This window comes from Artibeus jamaicensis, unplaced genomic scaffold (genome assembly GCF_021234435.1).
Source record: "Artibeus jamaicensis isolate MK-2021 breed Jamaican fruit bat unplaced genomic scaffold, CSHL_Jam_final contig_354, whole genome shotgun sequence".
Taxonomy (NCBI): Eukaryota; Metazoa; Chordata; class Mammalia; order Chiroptera; family Phyllostomidae; genus Artibeus; species Artibeus jamaicensis.
In genome coordinates, this window is record NW_026521803.1 from 32,087,116 (window position 1) to 32,109,156 (window position 22,041).

Below are 22,041 nucleotides of genomic sequence, written 5' to 3' on the forward strand. Positions count from 1 at the left end.
CTCTCCCCACTGGTAACCATCCATGGGATCTATATTTCTGTGAATCTATTTCTGTTCTAGTTGTTTGGTTAGTTCATTTTTTTTCCAGTTCAGTTGTTGATAGTTGTGAGTTTGTTGTCATTTTGCTGTTCATATTTTTGATATTCTTCTTTTTCTTAGATAAGTCTCTTTAACATTTCATATAATGAAGGCTTGGTGAAGGTGAACTCCTTTAACTTGACTTCTCTGGGAAGCACTTATCTGCCCTTCCATTCTACATGATAGCTTTGCTGTAGTCATCTTGGATGTAGGCCCTTGCCTTTCATGACAGGATGCTCACAGAAATAATTGAATATAACAGAGGAAAAAGTGAAGGCTATAAAAAGTGAAATAAAGGAAAATGTAAAGGGAACCAACATTGAAGGGAAGGAAACCAGGACTCAAATAAATGGTTTGAAGCAGAAGGAAGAGATAAACATTCAACCAGAACAGAATGAAGAAACACCAATCCAAAAAAATGAGGAGAGGCTTAGGAACCTCTGGGACAACTTTAAACGTTCCAACATCCAAATCATAGCTGTGCCAAAAGGAGAGGAGCAAGAGCAAGAAATTGAAAACTTATTTAAAAATGTGATGAAAGAGAACTTCCCTAATGTGCCAGAGGAAATAGATTTCCAGGAAGTCCAAGAAGCTCAGAGAGCCCCAAAGAAGTTGAACCCAAGGAAGGACACACCAAGACACATCATAATTACATTCCTCAAGATTAAAGATAAGGAGAGAATCTTAAAAGCAGCAAGAGAAAAGGAAAGAGTTACCTGCAAAGGAGTGCCCATAAGACTATCAGCTGATTTCTCAATCAGGCAAGAAGGGGCTGGAAAGAAGTATTCAAAGTCATGAAAGGCAGATTTTCTATTTCATTCTAAACCTTGACTGATGTTAGATATTTGTGTTCTTAACTATCTTAACCCCCATTCTCTGATAGGTTGCTATTTCACATAAGGTCACAAACAAAAGCAGTATATGTAGAATTGTCTTCTACATGTAGGGATAAAGGTTTCATAAAAAGGAGAGAGCCTGTCTTCCCCCAAGAGCCTTTTGAAGTTAGCATATGGTCGGCTCTGCATTTACTAGGAATGTGACCCTCATCAGCCCTGAGTGGATGACTAAAGGGTCGGGGAGTTGGCCCTGACTTACACACAAGGAAGTTTTCTCAGAAAGTGGGTAGAAGCCAAGCCTATGACCTGTAAATGCAGAATAGGAAATAGGTAATAGTCCAAACACTTTTTGGTTCTTTATGAAAAATGAGAGAATAAAAACTATTACTTTTCTGGAAAGTTTTAAATGTTGTGTTATGCATTTATATAAATTATAAAGATTTCTGGGTTCTGTAAATTAGTTTTGACATGTCATAATAGCAACATTTGTTTTCTGGGATTCTACTGTCAGTTGTAAAATTTAGAAAAAATTCTATAAATGAAAAATCACTTCCTTGTTTCAGACCTGCTACAAAATGAAACTGATAGACTCAAAATTTGCCTGTGAAACAGAAGGGACATGGCCATATGCCAGAGATAAGAATAGATGCCCCCCTTTCTTCCTTCAGACTACAAATAGCAATACGTGTGTGTGTGTGCATATAGAGGGAAAGAGGAAATATGAACAGATGTAGGAATATTTACAGACAGGGAATGCCATTTTTAGTTCTGAATTGGTGTAAATGAGGAAGGAAAGTAATAGAATCATAGAGTGATGAATAATGCCTCCTGAGACATGGCTCCATTTTCTTACTCTGTTCAAAGCTCCTTGGCTTTAGGCCACATGGAAGGTTTTATGTTTTATTAAATAAATTTGCATTCCTGTGATCAGTCTGGATTATGCTAGTTTTAATAAAAGACACTCTAAACAGACTTAGATGGCATTTCATGGAATCTTTCATTCACAGCAAATATTACAGGCATGCCTCAGAGATAGAGGGAGTTTTGGTCCAGAACACTTCAGTAGAGAGAACATTACAATAAAATGAGTCACAATCATTTTGCCATGGAGGGTCTTGCCTTCAATTTGTAAAAAATGCAACACCTAAGATGAGATATGCCCATATAGTACCTGTTTGTGTTTGACAAAATATGGCCCCTATTGGATTTCCTAAAACAAAACTAAATGGGGGCTGCTAAGGACCTGGCAGGTGAATGGTAGGTTACCTTGAAATGCAGAGAGAGGAAACTAGCTCTGTGACATTAAAATAATTTTTAATTTTCATGCCTGTGAAGAAATCGAAGGGAAGATCCCATGGTAGCCTACTGTACCTTTTCATTTCTAATGTGGGGGAAAAGGTTTTGCATTCAGAAAGCACAAAAATGAAAATCAAGTACTGGTCATTTTAAAGATGGTTATTAACTGTGAAAATCAGCGTGATTTTTTCCCCCTGACACAGATGCCAACAATCCAAAATTAAGTTTCCCTCCACTTCAGTCATTCTTTAGATTCAGTCCTGGTAGTGTAGTGTTGATGGTCCTAGACTATAGTTTAGAACAAACAGCCCCATGAAAAGAAAGTCATTGTCATCATGGGGTATGTATGCATTCAGGTGTGACCAGGATAGTCCCCAGCACATCTTATGTTTTAGAATATTATAGATCTAATTTTCATTCTAAAGTTATCCCAGCCTGAATAATTTACTCATTCAACTTGTTCCTCTATTATGAGGGAAGACACAATTATGTGGCCTCGAAGTCTTTGGGAAAACCTGGGGAAGCAGAGAGCCAAATACAGATTCAAGCTGCCCTCACAGACTCAATTAATTTGGCCAATGTAATGAAACTTTTTGGTGGAGGGTAAATGCCTTTAAAGGGAAAACACCCTCTCTGCTCTCACTAGTGTGCCTTCCTCATGCCTCTTGGGGACATGGGCCTAGAAGACAGTTGGTGTTTTATTTCCGAATATGTGAAGCACAGGTTAATGTGTCAGGTTATATGACCTAAGGTGTTCCTTAACTTTTAATAACCTATTGCTCAAAGACAGTGATTGGAAATATTTAAATTTTGTACTGCCTGCCTAACTGCAATATAATGACATTGTTGATGATTTTGATGATGAGGAAGAAGAGGAAGAGGAAGTATACGGAATTTATCCATTTCTACTTGAAAAATGTAAAATTATTCTCACGTTGAAAGGAAATGGACTTTTTGAATGTCTCAGAAGCATAGCTAATTTGTTGAGACTTTGTTTACATCAGTTCCCAAAGTGTGGTCTATAGCATTTCTTGAGATGATTTCAGGAGGTCTGTGAGGTGGAATCAATTTTATAGATTGTGTTAAATATACATACATACACATGTATTTTACATCTATATTTATATTTTTCACTATGTTGACCTAACACTGTCTTTGAGGAAGCAGTAAAAATTAACTTTATTAAATCTCAGTCTTTAAATACACATCTTTTGAATAGTCTGGATGTTAAAACGGAAAATACTCACAAAGGGTATGAATATACAATGAATTTTTGAGGGATAAACACCTGTGAACATTTGAGTCACAAGGTCAATTAGCTACCCTTTTCCCCCGTGGAACACCATTTTTACTTGAAAAGGACAATCAATAGAAAAACTGTAGCTATTCAGACTTGGGTACTAGTTAGTCATTTTTTCAAAAATGAATGAAGCAAACCAGTTAGTTTAAGGTAAACAGTGTCTGCTGCCAAGGATGGATTCCAGCTTTTAGGCTGAATCAGAAATTTGGAAAACTAGTGCCCGCTACTGGGAGCTTGACAGCTTCGCCACATTAAAAGGCCTTTCCATGGGATTGCTGGTGATAGTAACAAATGAGATATTTTGATAGTGTATAATGAAATGTGTCAACAGTTGGAAGGTCTGGCTAATTCAGTGTACCACTCCAAATTACCATTGATTGATGTGACAAAAATCACACATGGGTAAAAGATGTATTCAAAATGCAAGATAGACTGATGGATTTTTATACAGAATAACATAAAATGTTGATACGGTGTCAGATTCCACACAACAACTAACTTTCAAGAAATTGCTTATTGAGTTTTGGCTTAGAGTTAAAGGATAAAATCTACAGTTATCTGAAAACACTGTGCCCCTCCTTTTCTAACTGCACACATGTTGAAGTCAATTATTTTCATGTATGAATGAACTAGATCAACATGTCAAAACCAACTGGCTGTAGGGAGTAACACAGTTTTCTAGTTATTTTCTGTTAAATCACTCATTTAAAAATGTACAAAGTTACATGGCAGGGCAAAAGTGGATTTACAGTTGTATGGAAAACAATATAATAATTACTAAATAGTAATACCAGAATAAACTGTGTTTTGTGTACTCACAATGGTAAACCTACTTTTGCCTCACCTGTGTAAAGTACTACTCTTCTCATTAATATTTTTGTTTGGGAAAAGAGTTTTTATTTTTTTTTAAACAAACATTTTTGGTAAGGTATAAATAAGTATTTAATAAATAAATATTTTTAGATCTTTCATTTTGAAATTTTTCTTTGTTGTTCAGTTACAGTTGTTCCCATTTTCCTCCCTGCCCTAAATTCACTCCCCCTACATTCAATCCTCCCCCCACCCCACTGTCCTTGTCCATAGGACATGTTCCTTGACTTGATTCTTTTCCCCTTCTTTCCCCATTCCCCCTTCCTCCTTGCCTCTGGTCACTGTCATTTTGTTCTGTATTTCAGTATCTCATCTTGAAATTTTTAATATGGTAAGTGTTTCTACAAAAATAAAAATTGTTTGGGGCCCTCGATAATTTTAAGAGGACAAATGGTTCTTGAGATCAATTTTAGATCTACTGTTTACACCATCATTCATTTCCCCAGTGATTCTAGATCAGTTCTTTCTAACTCAGACAACAAGCTAAGCTAAAGTAGGCCAAGTCATTCCACTAAAAAAGTTAGAAAGAAAGAAGAAAAGCATAAGCAAAGTCAGCATTTTGGCACAAGGTGTTTCTATGTTTTAATGCAATCTGTGTAGGTCAGAGACCAGTCTGGGTAAGGACTGTTTTCCCGTTTTTTACATCCTACCCTGTGGCTCTTTGTGGAGAATGAGCTGTACTGCCACCAAGGTGACAATGAAATCAGTCCAGAGAATCAGGCTAACATCTCTCTCCCAATAGGAAAAAATGAGACTTTAATTTTAGTGTAAAAAATATCACAACTGCTTATAATCAATTTAGCAAGAATAGTTTATGATTTTTCTGCATTCACATCCATGAACATCAAATTAGAAAGGTTGGCTTTTGGAGATTTAAACATAAAAAATTTGACATTAGAAAAACAGTTCATTCTGGCTGGATTGACTTTAAAGTTATGGCAAATATGTTTTCTAGAGTCCACCCTTGAACTCTTCTCCCATTTTTATCTTAAAACAGAGTAAACATATCTCACAGTATATGAAACATGTACAGTTTAAAGAATAAAAATAATGGGACCATTTCAGTAGTTACTATGCAGTAGATAGAAATAGAATGTTCCTGTGATTAAATCATGATGCCATTTCCTGTGATTAAATCATGTCCATTGATTCACTGGAAAAAAACTATCATATCCTATTAGCTGAATAGATCCCTTTGGATCCGAATAGTTAGAGCCTATATAGTGAGAACAAAAATAATTCTCTATGAATAATTACTAATTCTATCATAGTTCCATTAAAATCAATTTGGTCAATAAAAGTAAGTCATCATGACCTAGAATTTCAAGTTCACTGCTCCCATTGCTTTTTCAGCTGTACTATTACCAGACTAGAGAAAAAAACTTTCATTTGCTTTACTATACTCATCTTGTGTTTTAGTGATTAACTTTTACAATTTCTTTGCTCCTTGTATAATTTCCATCCACTTGACAACACTAGAGTTTAAAATGACTCTTTACTCTAAAACTATACATGTATCTATAAAAATCTTTAGATTATAGAAAAATCCAAAGATAAAAATAAAAACTGCCTGTAATTCCTATCTATATAACTATGACCTTAGCAATTGTACAATTATACAATTATAACCTTAGCAATTGTACTCCTATCCTCCCTATTTTAAAACATAAATGTACTTTCTTGTCACTACTCTAAAAAAGTCACATTTTAAGAAAGAAAAATAAGGCAAATGTTAGGTTTCATAACATCTGTATAAATGGCCAAAATTGCCTTAGTGTAGTACAAAACAGAAACCACACATCAAATAAAAACAAACAAATATATTTTTTAAAAGGTGCCTTGCTAATTTAAATCACTGACATGGGTTTGATTTGTTTTCATTCTCATGTGTGATGTTTCAGATATCTATTGCTGCATACCAAACCACTCCAAAATTTAGTGACATAAAACAATTTATTATCTCTTTTGATTCTGGGGTTTGTCCTAGCAGCCATTCTTCTGGTTTCACTCTGATTCACTCATGCACATTTGGCCAAGATGGAAGGTTCAAGATGGCCTCACTCATTTGTCCGTTAGTAGGTGCTAATTTAGGCTGGGGGTTCTCAGTGATTCTCATTCTCCAGTTATCTCAGAGATAGTTTCAGAAAGAATCATGGCAGAAACTATAAGACCCCCTGAGGCCTTAGCTCCAGAATTCATACAGTGTAGCTTGCACTGCAATCTAAACAAGACCCAGGACCAAGCCAGATTTAGATCACAAGGAACTAGATCATCAATTCAGGATTGAAGAACTTAATTTGTGATTTTATTTAATCTATCACAATGTTGTAAAACATATGAACTCTTTTCTATTAAAAAATCTCTATTAGCTTTTTTGAAATTCCATAATATTATAATTTATTAGATTAATGTATTTGAAAGAAAATTTCTCTGTCAACAGCTGACATTTTTTAGTACACCATACATAAGAATAAACTCAAAATAGATTAAAGACTTAAATGTTAGACCTGAAACCATAAAAATCCTAGAAGAAAACATAGGCAGCAAAATCTCAGACATTACTCATAGCAATATTTTTTCTAAACTATTTATTACCTTGAGCAATGAAAACACAAGCAAAAATAAACAAATGGTATTGTATCAAAATGAAAAGTCTTTGCACAGAAGAGGACTCCATCAACAAAATGAAAAAACAACCCACTGAATTAGAGAACATAGTCACCAGTGATATATCTAATAAGGGGTTATTACCCAAGATTTATAATATACAACTCAACACCAAACACACATGCACACACATACACAAACAATCTAATTTAAAAAATGGGCAAAGGACCTGAACAGACATTTCTCCCAAGAGGATATACAGATGGCCAGTAGACGTGAAAAATGTGTAACATCACTACTGATCATAGAAATGCAAATCAAAACCACAGTGAAATGCCATCTCACACCTGTCAGAGTGACTATCATAAGAACAGAAGAAGTACTGGCAAGGATGTGGGGAAAAGGGAACCCTAGTGCACTGTTGGTGGGAATGCAGACTGGTGCAGGCACTGTAGAAAATAGTGTGCACTTACCTCAAAAAATAAAAAATGGAACTGCTTTATGACCCAGTGATTCTACTTCTGGGACTATATTTGAAGAATTCAGAAACACTGATTCAAAAGAACATAAGAACCCCTATGTTCATTGCAGCATTTTTTATGATAGCCAAGATTTGGAAGCAGCCCAAGTGCCCATCAGTAGATGAGTGGATACAAAACTGTTGTATGTTTACACAGTGGAATAATAGTCAGCTATAAAAAAGAAGCAAACTTTACCCTTTGTGGCATCATGGATGGACCTGGAGAACATAATGCTAAGTGAAATAAGCTAGTCAATGAAAGACAAGTACCATATGATTTCACTCATATGTAGAATCTAATGAACAAAATAAACTAGTAAAACAGAAACATACTAATAGATGGAAAAGAGACTGACGCCTGTCAGAAGGGAGGTGGTTCTTAGGGCCAAGTGAAAAAGGTGAAGGAATTAAGCAAAAACTACAACAGAAAAAACCCCTCCCTCCAAAAAAATTATTAGACACAGTCATCAGTGTGGTGATTACCAGAGAGAAAGGGGGGTCAGAGAATGTAGAAGAGGGCAAAGGATGAACGAAGACTTGCCTTGGGGTGGTGAACACATGATGCAATATATGGATATTGCATTATAGAATTGTACACCTGAAACTTATATAATTTTATTAACCAATAAAAGAGCTGATATTTCCATATATATGACTAGGATCACTGATTTCAATGCCTATGGAGCCACAGACAATAAACATAAGTGAAATGGGCCAGGTCAAGGTTCAAGTAATCTGGAATGTTTTCACTCTGTCTAAAAAAGTAAGAGCAGTTGGTTCTTTTGTAGCTGTTTGAGCCCAGTGATGCCTGATATTTTAAAATAGACAAAAATCCCAGCAAGTTTTTTTCAGTATCACAATAAACTGATCCTGAAGGTTACATGGGAAGACAAGAGACCCAAAATAGTGAGTACAACACGAAGAAGAAAGTCAGAGGACACACATTACCTGCCATCAAGTCTGTTACAGAGTTACGGAGAGTCAATAGAGTATTCTATTTGCATAATAAGAGGGAAATAAACCAATGAAAGGAAGTAGAGCTCCCCAGGAACAGACCCACACCAACAGTCAACTGATCTCTGAGAAACAGCAAAACCCAAGTCAATGGAGAAAGGATCATCTTTCTAACAAACTGGGCTGAAACAATTGCACATCTCATGCATAAAAGGAACTAAACACAAACCTTATACCTTTTGCAAAAATTAACTCAAAATGGATCATAGACCTAAATATAAAACACAAAACTATAAAAACTTCTAAAAGATAACACATGAGAAAATCTAAGTGATCTTAGTTTTGGAAATGAGTTTTTAGGTACATTGCCTATAAAACATTCCATAAAAGGACAAACAGATAAGTTGGACTTTGTGAAAATTAATAATTTCTGCTCTGCAAAGGACAATGTTAAGAGGATGAGAAAAACAAGCCATAGACTTGTAAAATATTTGCAAAACAAACATCTCATAAAGGACTTATATTCAAAACATACAGGGTGGGCAAAAGTAGGTTTTTCAGTTGTTCGTATAGAAAATATAATTAATAATATAAGAATAAGTTGTGTTTTGCACACTCAACTTTAAACCTACTGTTGCTCCACCCTATGCAACAAATGCTTGAAACTCAATGATGAGAAAACAAACTAATTACAAGATAGGCAGAAGAGCTGAACCAACACCTCACTGAAGAAGATATTCAGGTGGAAATTAAGCATATGAAATGTGCTCAACATCCCTCGGAAAGGTTAAAACAATTATAAGCTACCTCTAGACACCTCTAGATAAAATCCCCCCAAAGTGACCACAGGAAATGCTTACAAAATGATGAGTGACAGGAACATGCATTCATTGCTGGCGAGAATGCAAAACTGCAGAGCCACTTCGGAAGGTAGTTTAGGAAGGGAGCTGGAAGAGGGTGTGGGGGGATCAATGGTAATGAAAAAAATTAAGAATTAAATAAGTAAAATGAAAATTAAAAAGGGAAATAAATAAACATAGTTTTACCATAAAATCTAGTAATCACACTCCACAGTGTTTACCCAATTGAGTTGGAAGTTACATTCAGACAAAAAGCCACACATCAGCGCTTGTCGTAGATTTGTTCCTAATCACCCAAAACTCAAAGCATCCAAGGCATCCTTCAGTAGGGGGATAGGCAAATTGTGCTACAGCCATTAAAGAAACAACATCCAGTAATAAACATAAATGAGTGCTCAAACCACAAAAAGGCCCATCGGAACCCTAAGAACATACTGCCAAGTGAAAAAACATCTCTCTGAAAAGTATGAACAAAGTAAAATGCCAGTTACATCATATTCTGGGAAAGGCACAACTATATAAATTGTAAAAAGACCAGTGATTAGCTGGGGTTTGTGATAGGGGCTGTGGGCGAGGAACGAATGGGTGAAGCTCAGGGGAGTTTTAGGGTGGTGAAACGTTCTGTATGATGCTGTCGTGTTGGATGCACGACATTATGCTTTTGTCCAAATCCATCAAATACACAACACAAAGAGCAAACCTCAATGTATATTATGGACTTTAATGATAATGTATCAATGTCAGTTCACTAACTGTAATGAATGTACCACACTAAGGTAAGATGTTAATTATGGGGAAAACTGAGGGTCTAGGAATGGGAAGTACTATATGAGAATTCTGTACTATTTGTGTAATTTCTTGACAATTTACAATAAAAATACAACAGATTTTTAAAAATAACCATTTTGTGTTGCATGATTTTGTCTTATGATAAAAGAAAGTGTAATATTTTGACTTGAAATGTTGGATCTTCCTTGGATAAGTAAGTAGCATTGCACAAAGGGTCCAGGTAAAATTTATTTTAGCTAGAAGATAAAATCATGTAGATTTTACTGGATGTTTTCTATGGGTAGAAAACATCAAGTAAGATACTCTGCTACCCATAGAAAACATCAAATAAGATCCATATAATATACTATGTGGGATATATGATAGTATACTATATACTATAGTAAGATCTATGTATTATATCATATGTTATAGTGTACGATAGTACATAGTATAGTATATATAGTATACTAGAATATGTAGTGTGTATGTATATAGTATTACTATACTATGAGGGGAGACCCCCAAAAAACTGGAATTATCAGCTGAAGGGCAGGTCCCTTGTAGTACAGGCTTCCTCCACTACCAGAGTGTTCTAGGAACCCACCTGTATTAGTGCACCAGCTGGCGTTGTGAGTTTGCCTTCAGCTTCAATGAATTGTTTTGAAAACTCAAAGCATTTGCCCATTTCATGATGAGTGATGTGTGAGTGCACCTGTTCACATCATGCTGAGTCTTCAGCAATTTTTCACTAAAAGTGTCATGACCCCCCTGCCCCACCCTCCCTATTTACTCCATCTCACCCTGAGGGACTTTTTGTTATTGTTTTTCTGGGTGAAAAAGTCCTCAAATGGAAAAATTTTGCTGATGGGGAAGAGGTGAAACAAAAAACCGCAGAAGCACTAAAAGGTATCAAAATCCATGAGTTTAAAAACTGTTTTGAGCAGTTGAAAAAATGTCTCAGTAGGTATATTGCATCAAATGGAAAGTATTTTGAAGGTGACTGACGTTTAAATATGTCAGAAGTTTAAGTTTAATGGTATACTGTGATATATAATATAGTATATTGTAATGTGTCCTATAGTGTAATATCATCTGTATAGCTGAGACATTTCTGCTGAGGAATAGGGCATGGAAGAAAGCATTCAAATGAGTAGGCCTCCATTATAAGGGTAGTTATTTATAATTGCAAATGTTGGGAACCTATTTCAGAAAATTAATTTTTAAGCACTATTATCCTTCAAAGAATTTTCATGAGATTTGAAAGGTCACTTTTTGAGAAGGGAAATGACATATACCACCAATAATTTTTAAAACTTTCGAGAGCTTTTTCTACAATATTTTATTAATAAGGATTAACACATTTAGAAAATTCTTTCAATATTTTCATTGTGAAGAATATTTATTTTTGTTGCTGTAACAACCAAAAACACTTGTGAGAAGACAGAGAAAGTGTGAATTTCTCTTTTTGATGCCAAGAGAACTTTAGATGATAATTACTATTTTAACCACTAACTGGAGAACTGATGTGCTTTTGTTGACCTGTAATTAATGAGTGTGGAGTTGGGTCGGACCAAGAATGGTGAGCAACTGTGTTCCTTCTTTCCAGATCTCCTCCCACAGCCCAGACCCTGACCTGCTGTGGTCAGTTGGATCTAACCTCCCTTGTCCATTCTCCCTCCACTCCAAAGCTAACTTTTAAGATCCCATTGACTCATTTTATTCACTTCAAGGTTTTGTTTTTAGTTTGCAATATAACCAATTTCACACTAATCCTATTTAATGCATTAAGTTGGAAATGGCCTAAAATACAGCTTTATCAAGGGGTGTGGGTTTAATGGGGATCTGGACATACAGTGTCTTATATTTTTTTTAAATGAACTTTGAGTGATAGAAATTTAGGCAGCAGGTAAGTCAAAGGATTTTATCACCATGGGGAAGATTTCCTTCCAGCCCACCAAACCATGTGGCTGCTGGTGGTGTATCCCTGGAAGGAGTGGGATTTTTAAGACAAGTGGAAGAGACACTCTTAACTTTCATAGGGCTTGCTCTTGACAGAGCTGAAACCTGTGCTTAGGATTTTGGGAATTTTTTTGCTTATCCCTCTTGATGTAATCTTAGCAAGTTGGGAATCAAAGGAGTTGTAAGATGAATGGAATGAGTCCCTGGGTTGGACAGATGCTGTTTTGGTTACCGGCTAGTATAACAAATGCTGAGATGTGTGTAACTAGAAAATGCACTGGGAGGTGGCCAAGGCTGCAGGAATGTCTTCATTATCGAGAACCTCAGCTCTAGGGAAACACCCAGTCTTTGTTAAGTTTTTAAACAATTAAAAATAAGCAGAAGAATTAGAAACACCCAACTATCGTTATAAAAACAAACATTAGGGTAACGTCCTTTTTGAAGACAGCAGGTATTTTCTCAGTACCTTCTATATTCTAATCCTTCATACTTGTATGTTATTGAACATAATTCTAACATGTTTGTTTATCTTACTTCCCAATCCGCAGAAGCAAGAAACCAAGCAGAAGGAAGTAGAATCAGCATTAGTGGCAGGCAAACTGAATATATCAAAAAGGATGGGGTGGTAACATTTAGAAAAGTCACTGATAATATTGTCCTGTTCTCTAGTAATGACAAAACAACAAGGCCTGTGGCCCAGATGAGTGACAGGCAGTCTCATGCTTTTTCCCGTTGCCTTATACCCTGATGTCATGAGCAGCTAAGAATATTTTAATATCATAATTCTAGAAACCAAGGATGAAAAAACTCTTTAAGAACTTTATTTCTTAATTTCAATGACATCTTTTCATTTTTCTGTCCTTCTCCATCACAATGTTGCTAGGAAAATAAAATGACCCTAGCTCTTGTACCTTATTTCTCTTTGCACTGTTTTCAAAAGAGATGTGAGTTTGTGTTTTTTTCTCCCACAGATCCAGGACTGCATAGGCAGCTGTATTTCCTACAGAGACCATCCAATGTGGTAGCCGTCGAAGGAAGAGACGCTGTCCTGGAGTGCTGTGTTTCTGGCTACCCTCCCCCAAGCTTCACCTGGTTACGAGGAGAGGAAGTGGTCCAACTCAGGTAACTTATACATGTGGGACTTTTGTGCAGTGGATGCTACTGTGTGTCTTTTTCTAATTTAATGTAGGTACCTACAACAATTAGGGTTTTTGAGAATAGTTCAATATTTTTCTGCATTTCTTGACATTATACAGTATAGAAAAGACATATACATATATGTCTATACATATACATGTACAGTATATGGAAGACATGGTATGGGGAACATTCAAAATCCATGAGATCAATTCTGAGAGGAAACTTTAAAACCCAGGGTTGCCATTGAGATGGTCCTGCCCAAAGAGTCTTTAGTAAAGACACTCTGAAGGATCTCATCCTAAAGAAGTGGTATAGAGAGTAAAATATTTCTTAAGAAACCATAATTTCTGAAATATAAAATAGAGCATTCAAATATATTGGGTCTGAGTAACTTTCTTAGCTTCAGTTATATCTCTCACCATCTTATCTGTAACAAATGTTTGAGATAAGGTAGGAAAAGAACTTGGCTGGCTTTGAATTACCAGACATTAGTATTAAGGCATTGTTAGAAAGTAAATTCTTAATAGGATGAAATACTTAGTGTGAAATATTTTGATTAAATGGGTTTCACTTAAGAAATTAATTTCATTGATTTTGAGATTTGGCATACTCCTTTTTAACACATTTATTTTCTGTGATGAGATCAGTTTATAGACAATAGGTTAATCTTTAAATTTCATCTACTTTAAATATTTAGTTCTGTAACAACAATAAATGGTATGGTATCACAATATGTCTGAGAATATTAAAGCATGCTGGGAATCCATTTCTATCTTCAGCATGTGAAGATGTGTTCCCTGAGCATAACCAGGCTGTACGAAGATTGCTAAATTGAATGGCAGGCCCAAGGACATTGACCTTGCAGTTTCCAAATTCAAAATGAGACAACTGGACCAGATTATTTGTGAATGTCTTCTCAGTACTAACATTCATTCAAGTTTAATCTACTTTAATTTTTTGATCACTGCACAGAGACTTCCAATGAAAGCATTTTACCTTGAATGAATTTCTGACTAATAAAGGCAGTATTATCAAGCCCCCATGATAAGGAGCTTCTTTTCAATTTTTTAATTTGTGCTTTTGTGGAGTTCATTCAAACCCTTGAGTACCTGGCTAATATATACATATGCTAATTTACTCTCGAATTTCATATGTGTTATGTCTTACAGGTCCAAAAAGTATTCATTATTGGGTGGAAGCAACTTGCTTATCTCCAATGTGACAGATGATGACAGTGGAACTTACACCTGTGTTGTCACATATAAAAATGAGAATATTAGTGCCTCTGCAGAGCTCACAGTCTTGGGTAAGTTAATGGCTCAAAATGAGTTTACATTGTGTCCTTTAAAATATATCACTGTGACACTTTAAATGCTTACCACGAATTGCTTCCCTTTTTTTTTTTTTGTGGGAAATTGCAATCTCAATACTCCACACATATCCTTGCTCTCCTTTGATTAATTGCATAGTGGTTAAATGCAGTGTTTGAACACTTGCTTATTGATTACAATCCAGATTCATCACCCTTTAGTCTAATTATTTCAGTGGTACAACTGAAACCTACCAAAATTATTATTTAACAAATGTGCTAGAAAACAAACCAGAGTATTACAAAATGTATTATCTGGGAAAAATAAATGAAGAAATGAATAAGACAAATTGCCTAAAAAAATGTGAACCTTCATGGAAAAGTCAGTTGACACTTGAGATGACCAGTTTTCCGACAATAAATTCAGATGTGTTGCTAAAATTGTTTTGTCATGATAGAACTACTGTAGATGTTATCTTGAAAGTGAACCATTAAAATCAAATACATCTAGAGAAAACTTGCATAGCAAAAATCTAATTGAAGGACCACAGATGGATTCATATTATTCAGAAAGGCAGGGTCTACTGGCTACCATTGCAAATTAATCATTTTTATATGTGATAGGCACTCATACACATACATAATGTATCATCTGTTCCAGATTTCTTTTAGCCAGTTTTATTTGAATTATGTAGTTTGGAGAAAACATATTAACATTTGAATTTCAATTGATTTCTTCCTGTGACAACAGAAAGTTTTCTACCCATCTTGGGATTATTTTTCCTTTGGAATAAATCTTTTTATCTTTTAAAAAGTCAAGAAAAAATCATAAACATTTTAAAATTTATTCAGTAAAAATGAGAAGGTTCGGTACACTGATTATATCTGCGAGCCCCTAACATAATATTGTTATGCCATCCACTTTTCTTTTAAAATGCACTCATCTGTGAACAGAGTAATAATGTATATGATGGGAGAGGCAACAGCGTTGTTTGTTCTTTGGTCAAATCATAAATATTCAACTAAAAATAGACAAAGGATTTTAATTCTTTGTTTTTAGAGATAACTAAAATATCATCTGTCTTGAAAATGGCAACAATTTCATTTACTTTTATTTTATTTGGAATTTTTTGTGAAACAAAGAACTTTTACATTTATAACATGGAAGTATTGTAGAAATTATCCTGGAATGTGTATTACTGATCATAAGGCAAATACAGTATAGCATGAACTAGAATTTATAGTAATCAAAGGTAAATATCTAACTGCAAATGTATGCAGTCAAATTATATATCAGATGAAAGCACAATATTTAAACATGTAATGCTTCATTGGTATCTAAGACATATATATATATAATACATAAGTTTTGTTTATATACATATATAAATTTTGTACATGTATTTATGAATTGTGACTTCTGAGACTTGGGAGAAGTATAAATGCAAGTCCCATGTGATATGTACTATTCATGCCATAGACAATGGGCTGAATTCTCAGATTTGGTTTCAAGTCTTCAGTTATGTGCAAAGGACTGACCTAACAGACTTGTCTCCTACAAAGCCAATTTATGCCAATTCTAGCCAACATTTCTCTAGAAAATTAATAAGGCAAAGAATTGAGTAAACCTGCACACAAATGTCAACTTGTAATAGTATACTGAATATAATGTTGCAGACCTCTTTGAAAAAGATTCTAGAATCCTTTCTGGAAGGTTCAAAAATGTTTCCACTTTCTCATGGATGTTAGATCTATGGCTTCTACTGAAAAGTGAACTTTCTACCTACCTTCTGCGTGTGTGTGAACAGTGCACAGAGTACGTCCAAGGTTGGGCACTTCATTGGTTAAAGATCAAATACTGTTTTAAAGTACGTATTTATGCATTGACTCAGACAATGAATCAATCTAGACCTAAGGCAGTGGCATATCTCTCGAATGTTAATTAGGGGTTCCACTGTAGTATGGAAGTGTGCATGAGATGGAGATGCGTAGATAAAGGAAAAAATGGATATATTTTCAGAAATAGTGGTGATAAATCTTGAGCCAGAAAGCCGAGCATTTTGAAAATAAGAATGGACAGACCACTGTTCTTCAGTTCATCTTGGGGCTAGTGATTTAAACCCAGTGGGAGCCAGCAACAGTATCAGAGAGCCTGGCTCTGCACCCGCTTCTTCCAGACCCATCCTGCTACCATCACTGCTGTAGGCTCTGTCATTTATGAGAGCAGAGACTATCACCTCTTTGTAGCTTCACAGATTTCAAGTGTACATGCAATATGAAAAAAATTAAACTACAGGGATTAGAGCAACTGATTGTATAAATTTGTAATTACACTAAAATCCCATGGAAGTCAGACTTCAAGCCCGTGACAGCCTTCCCAGGATCTAGTGTGGTGCATGTACTCAAAATATGTCCAGGATACCATACTAATGGCTGTTTTATGAGGTCAGAATCATTAACATAAGTGGTTATTATTTAGAACACTTCTATAAAGGTATTGTAGTTTACTTATTCTAGACAAGGTTGACTGTAATCTTTTCTAATATAACTTCTCCAAGGGGGTTAATTATTATAGAACTTTCAATTTTCATTCTTTATGTAAATGTTTTAAATTATATTTAATGTGTACTAGCTCTGAAATGCTTCAGGAAGACCACAGCATTTCTGTTTATCTTGTCATTTATATAATCATATCCTACTTGAAAATTCTGTTAGTTCGTGCAAGTTCATATTCAAAGCCAGTCTAAATGCAAGAAAGGACCAGAGGTTGAAATGAAAAACACGAGTCTGATGAAATGCGTGATTAAGGCCGATAAGCCCAAGCTTAGATTTCTTGTAAAATTTTATCTTATGAAGAATTTAAACTACGTTTAAGTTCTTGAAAGTTAAAACTAAAATTAAATAACACCAATAATGACATTATTTTCTAATCTTCTACTTTAAAAAAGTTAAACAGTAAATCCCATCCTGCAAGATAAGCTTAAATGTATATAAGAATATTCAAAGACTATATCAAAAATTTTATTATATCAACATTCATTTTAAAACCTGGGTAGAATAGGTAAGACAGTATCATAACTATGTCTTGAATTAAATTATGCCTTCAAACATAGTTATAAATTGTACTAGGGCGGTGCAGAAACCTTTAAAATATACCCTGTTACCGAGAGGTCTCTTCTTCCCAAAAGACCCAAGATATAATCACAGTTCCATTTATTTTTAAAAAGTAATACTACTTCTAATTTACACATTAAACATGTAATTATATCCAGACTTTTGGAAATAATGTGGTCCATTTAGAACAGAAATATAAGTCTAAAGCAACAAAGCCAGCAGTCATAAACAAAAGACTTGGCACTACAAAAAATAAAAAACAGCAATGAGCACAAAACATGCATGTGGTGCATACACAGAACAAGAATAGTTACTATTCTTCCTCTTCAAAGTGTTCCTACAAATCAACAGAATAAGGGTGACTATTTCAATAAATGTATAAAGGTCAAAAAACATTGGTAACCAACTCACAAAAATGCCAATGTACAGTAAAACTATAAGAAGAAATCTGAATTTAATAGGAATGTAAATTAGAAGAAAAATAGACTCCATTTTATAAAATGGTTAGATAAGCAAATATTGGCAACTGGGAAAGAATGTGCTGTTATGGCAATAGACAAGTTCTTGCCCTGCTGAACTTTATTTTTAGCTTTTTGATGTGGAAATTTTACTTATTTATTTGTCGTTGTTCAGTTATAGTTGTCCCCATTTTTCCCACCACTGATCTCCCCTGTCCCATTCAACCCCCTCTCCCAAACACATTTCCCACCCCATTGTCCTTGTCCATGGGTCCTTTGTACAAGTTCCTTGACTCTTCTCCTTCTCCTCCCCCCCTTTATCGCCCTCCCCCATCTCCTCTGATCCCTGTCAGTTTGGTCTTTATTTCCATGTCTCTGGTTCTTTTTTGTTCATTTATTTGTTTTGTTGATTAGTTTTTACTTATAGGTGGGATAATATGATATTTGTCTTTCACCACCTGGCTTATTTCACTTAGCATAATACTCTCTAGTTCCACCCATGCTGTTGTGAATGGTAGGAGTTCCTTCTTCCTTTCTGCTGTGTAGTATTCCATTGTGTAAATGTACCACAGGTTCAGGATTCTGCTTATATAAATTCTGTTTAATAGGTGTTTCAGGATTCTTTGGGTATAACCGCAGCAGTGGACTCACTGGATCAAAAACCAGTTCCATTTTTAGTTTCCTAAGGAAATCCCACACTGTTTTCCACAGTGGCTGCACTAGTCTGCATTCCCATCAACTGTGTACTAGGGTTTCCTTTTCTTCCCAATGAGGCTGTAAGAACCTTAAAAAGAGATGCCATTCACATTCATTGTGGCCACTCAAACCCTTGGTTTCTTCTCTGGCTCATCTGAATTTTAAACATAAGAAACACAGTTTATGTACAACATACATAAGTTATCCAGCTTTCTATTACAATATTTTCTAAGCTCTTCATAGAGACACATGTTTTTCTCATGGAGTGTTGTTATCGACCGAATTGTTATCCTTCCACATTCATATGTTGACGTTTTAATCGCCAGTGTGACTGTATCTAAGACAGGACCTTTAAGGAGGTAATTAAAGTTAAATGATGTCATAAGAGTGTGACTCTAATGCAACAGAAATGGTGTCTTTATAAGAAGGGGGAGAGACATCATGGCGTGCTCTCACTCAGTCAGGGACCCAGAAAACAGGACATGTGAGGACAGAGGGATAAGGCACAGTCTGCCAGTCAGGGCAGATGTCCCTCCAGACACCCACCCTCCCAGAACCAGGATCCCAGACTTCCTGCCTCCAGAGCTTTGAAAAATAAATTTATGTTGTCTGAGCCCCGAGAACCAGGGATTTTCCTATAGTAACTCAAGCAGACTGATGTACCCATAAAAAGAGTGTTCGTTCTATGCATTGCATTGTTAAAAGGACTCTGGATCAGTTGTATGGAAACATGAGCTACAGTGGGGAAGAATATTAGCAATAATTATGCTTCTGTTACAATGTGTGACTCTGAATGTTGCTCTCCTGAATTTACATCACTGCTTCTGCCTTAGTAGCAGTCCTTACATTTTATGTCTGTGATTGGGCTGGATTAGCAGTGACCCCCTCACCCATCACATTTCATGATCATATTCATATAAGCACTACCTTAGATAAAAGTTTATATTGATTATCCTTCACAAGGTAATTGCAAATGGATCATATTGGAATTAGTTATGAATTTTTTCATATAGGGATATGATCCCAAATGGAGGATACAAGTGTATAAGATAAGGCAGAATTAAATTTTAACAATTCCAAACTGTTTATGAGGTGCTTCTTTCCCTCACTTTATTGATTTCTTATTATAGTTACATTCCTCACCTGAGATTGTGTCTGTATGAGAGTATGCAAAAGTTCTAGCCAAAAAATATTTGAAAGGTTCTGTTGAATTCATATATATATAGTCGGTTCAAACTGTTAGTAATAAAACTGTTAGTAATGAAACAATTTGTATTACAATAGTAATTACACTCAATTGTGGACATACTAGTTGGATTAAGGTAGGATTTATTTACTCATTACACAAAAGTCTATTTGAAGCCCTACTATGTGAACCTCTACTTTTCCCCCCTCTTCCATTGCAGAAAAAAACTTGAGCAGTGTTCTACATTTATCCTTGAGATGGTTATGAACCTATTTTTTTTCTTTCTTGGATAGACAAGGAAGGAAGTAGAGTCTCCAGAGGGAGAGGGAAAGGCTATGTCCTAATTTGGAACATTAAAAAGGCAATCGAAGGCTATGATTTTAATTAGCACTAACAATCTGGGCAAGGTGAATTGACCATCTGTGGTTTAGAAGGAGGGAAACTGCTGACAGTGAGGCAAAGCTGCCCAAAAGGCCATTTCGTGCCAAAGCTCTGCTCACGCACCAGAAGCACTGGTCATCCCAGGAGGAGTTTGACTGTGAGAGCACTGAGCTAAATCGTTTTAAGTCAAGTTGGCAAGAGTGAGTGTCAGTAGTGCTTGCTAGTTTTCGAAGACTAGGGAGCAAAGGACGATATTTTAATACCCACTTTAAGAATTTTCTAATTTATTATTTAGTATGTGAAGGTATAATCATTTTACTATTTTTACATAGCAAGGTATAGACTAATTTGTTGTATACAATAGTATATATGAGCAGGAAATCCTCAGTGTGTACCTAGTATTTATACACCTGCCATTCATACCACATAACCAAAGCTCCTACCACTATTGGTGGCCATGTCTCTAAGGACAGAAAACACCAACTTGAAAACACTTCTTAAAATGTGGACTTCATTAAAGCATTTGGAGTTTCTATCTATATATTGTTTAATTCATTTATCACACAATCAACAAATATGTATTAAAAATGCAAGAATTCTGTTGCCTAAATCATTGCGGGGTGGGAAACATCTTTATTGAGATGCCATTCACTGTAATTCACACACTATACAGTGTTGCACTTAAAGTGTATGATTTGCTGGTTTTCAGTATCAGCACAGATGTGTGCAACCATATCCAATATAGCCAATTTCTTAATACCTTCACACCTCAGAAGGTAATCCTCTACCCTTTAGCTATCACTTCCATGTGTCCCTCTTCACCCTCCTCCCCAAGCCACTGCGAATCTACTTTCTGTCTCTGTAGATTTCCTTATTCTGGGCATTGGGTGTGAATGAAATCTTTTAATATATTGCATTTTGTGACTTATTTCTTTTAACTTAGCATAATGTTTTCAAGGTTCATCCTTCTTGTAGTATTTCACTACTTCCTGTGGCCAAAATATTCCATTATATAAATATACCATATTTTATTTGTTTATTCATTGGTTGATGAGCATTAGGATCGTCTTCCTCTTTTGGCCTATTATAAGTAATTCTTTATAAATATTTCTGTACTGATTTTTGTGTGGATCTATGTTTTCATTTATATTGGGTAAGTACCTAGAAGTGGAATTTCTCAGTCATATAGTAACTATGTTTGTTGGGGACTTACCAGTTTTCTAAAGTGATTATACCATTTTATAGGGTGTGAATAATGTATGGATATTTCTATTGGATTGGCTAAAAAGTCTGTTATGTTTTATTTTCATACGATGGCTCTAGTAGTGCTTAGCTGTCTTTAACTTCACTTAAATGTTTTATTAGACTATATTGTGACAGCTGTCATGTCACCATGCATTTAAAAAACTTATCAAAATTAGTGAACTTTTGTGCAGTCATTTTAACATTGAAGATGAAAGAAAATACTCAATATTTTTGGCATATTGTGCTTTATTATACCCAGAAGGGTACAAACTGAAACACAAAAAAAGACTTGTGCCATGTATGGAGAAGGTACTGTGACTGATAGAACGAATCAAAAATGATTTGCTAAGTTTCTTGGTACAATTGACATTTTGGCCAACTAATTCATTGCTGTGGGGCTGTCTCATGCATTGGGAAATATTTAGCAGCACCCCTAGCCTCTACCCACTAGAAGCCTATAG

General features: G+C 35.3%; 1 protein-coding gene across 1 annotated transcript in view; it reads left to right on the forward strand.

The window, feature by feature from the left end:
- Positions 1-22,041, forward strand: part of DCC (DCC netrin 1 receptor) — a 687,608-nt gene that overhangs the window by 150,277 nt on the left and 515,290 nt on the right. The window contains exons 10-11 of the mRNA XM_053664328.1: positions 13,023-13,173; positions 14,361-14,497. Coding sequence (XP_053520303.1) covers positions 13,023-13,173; positions 14,361-14,497 — 288 coding nt within the window. The remainder of the gene's footprint in view (positions 1-13,022; positions 13,174-14,360; positions 14,498-22,041) is intronic.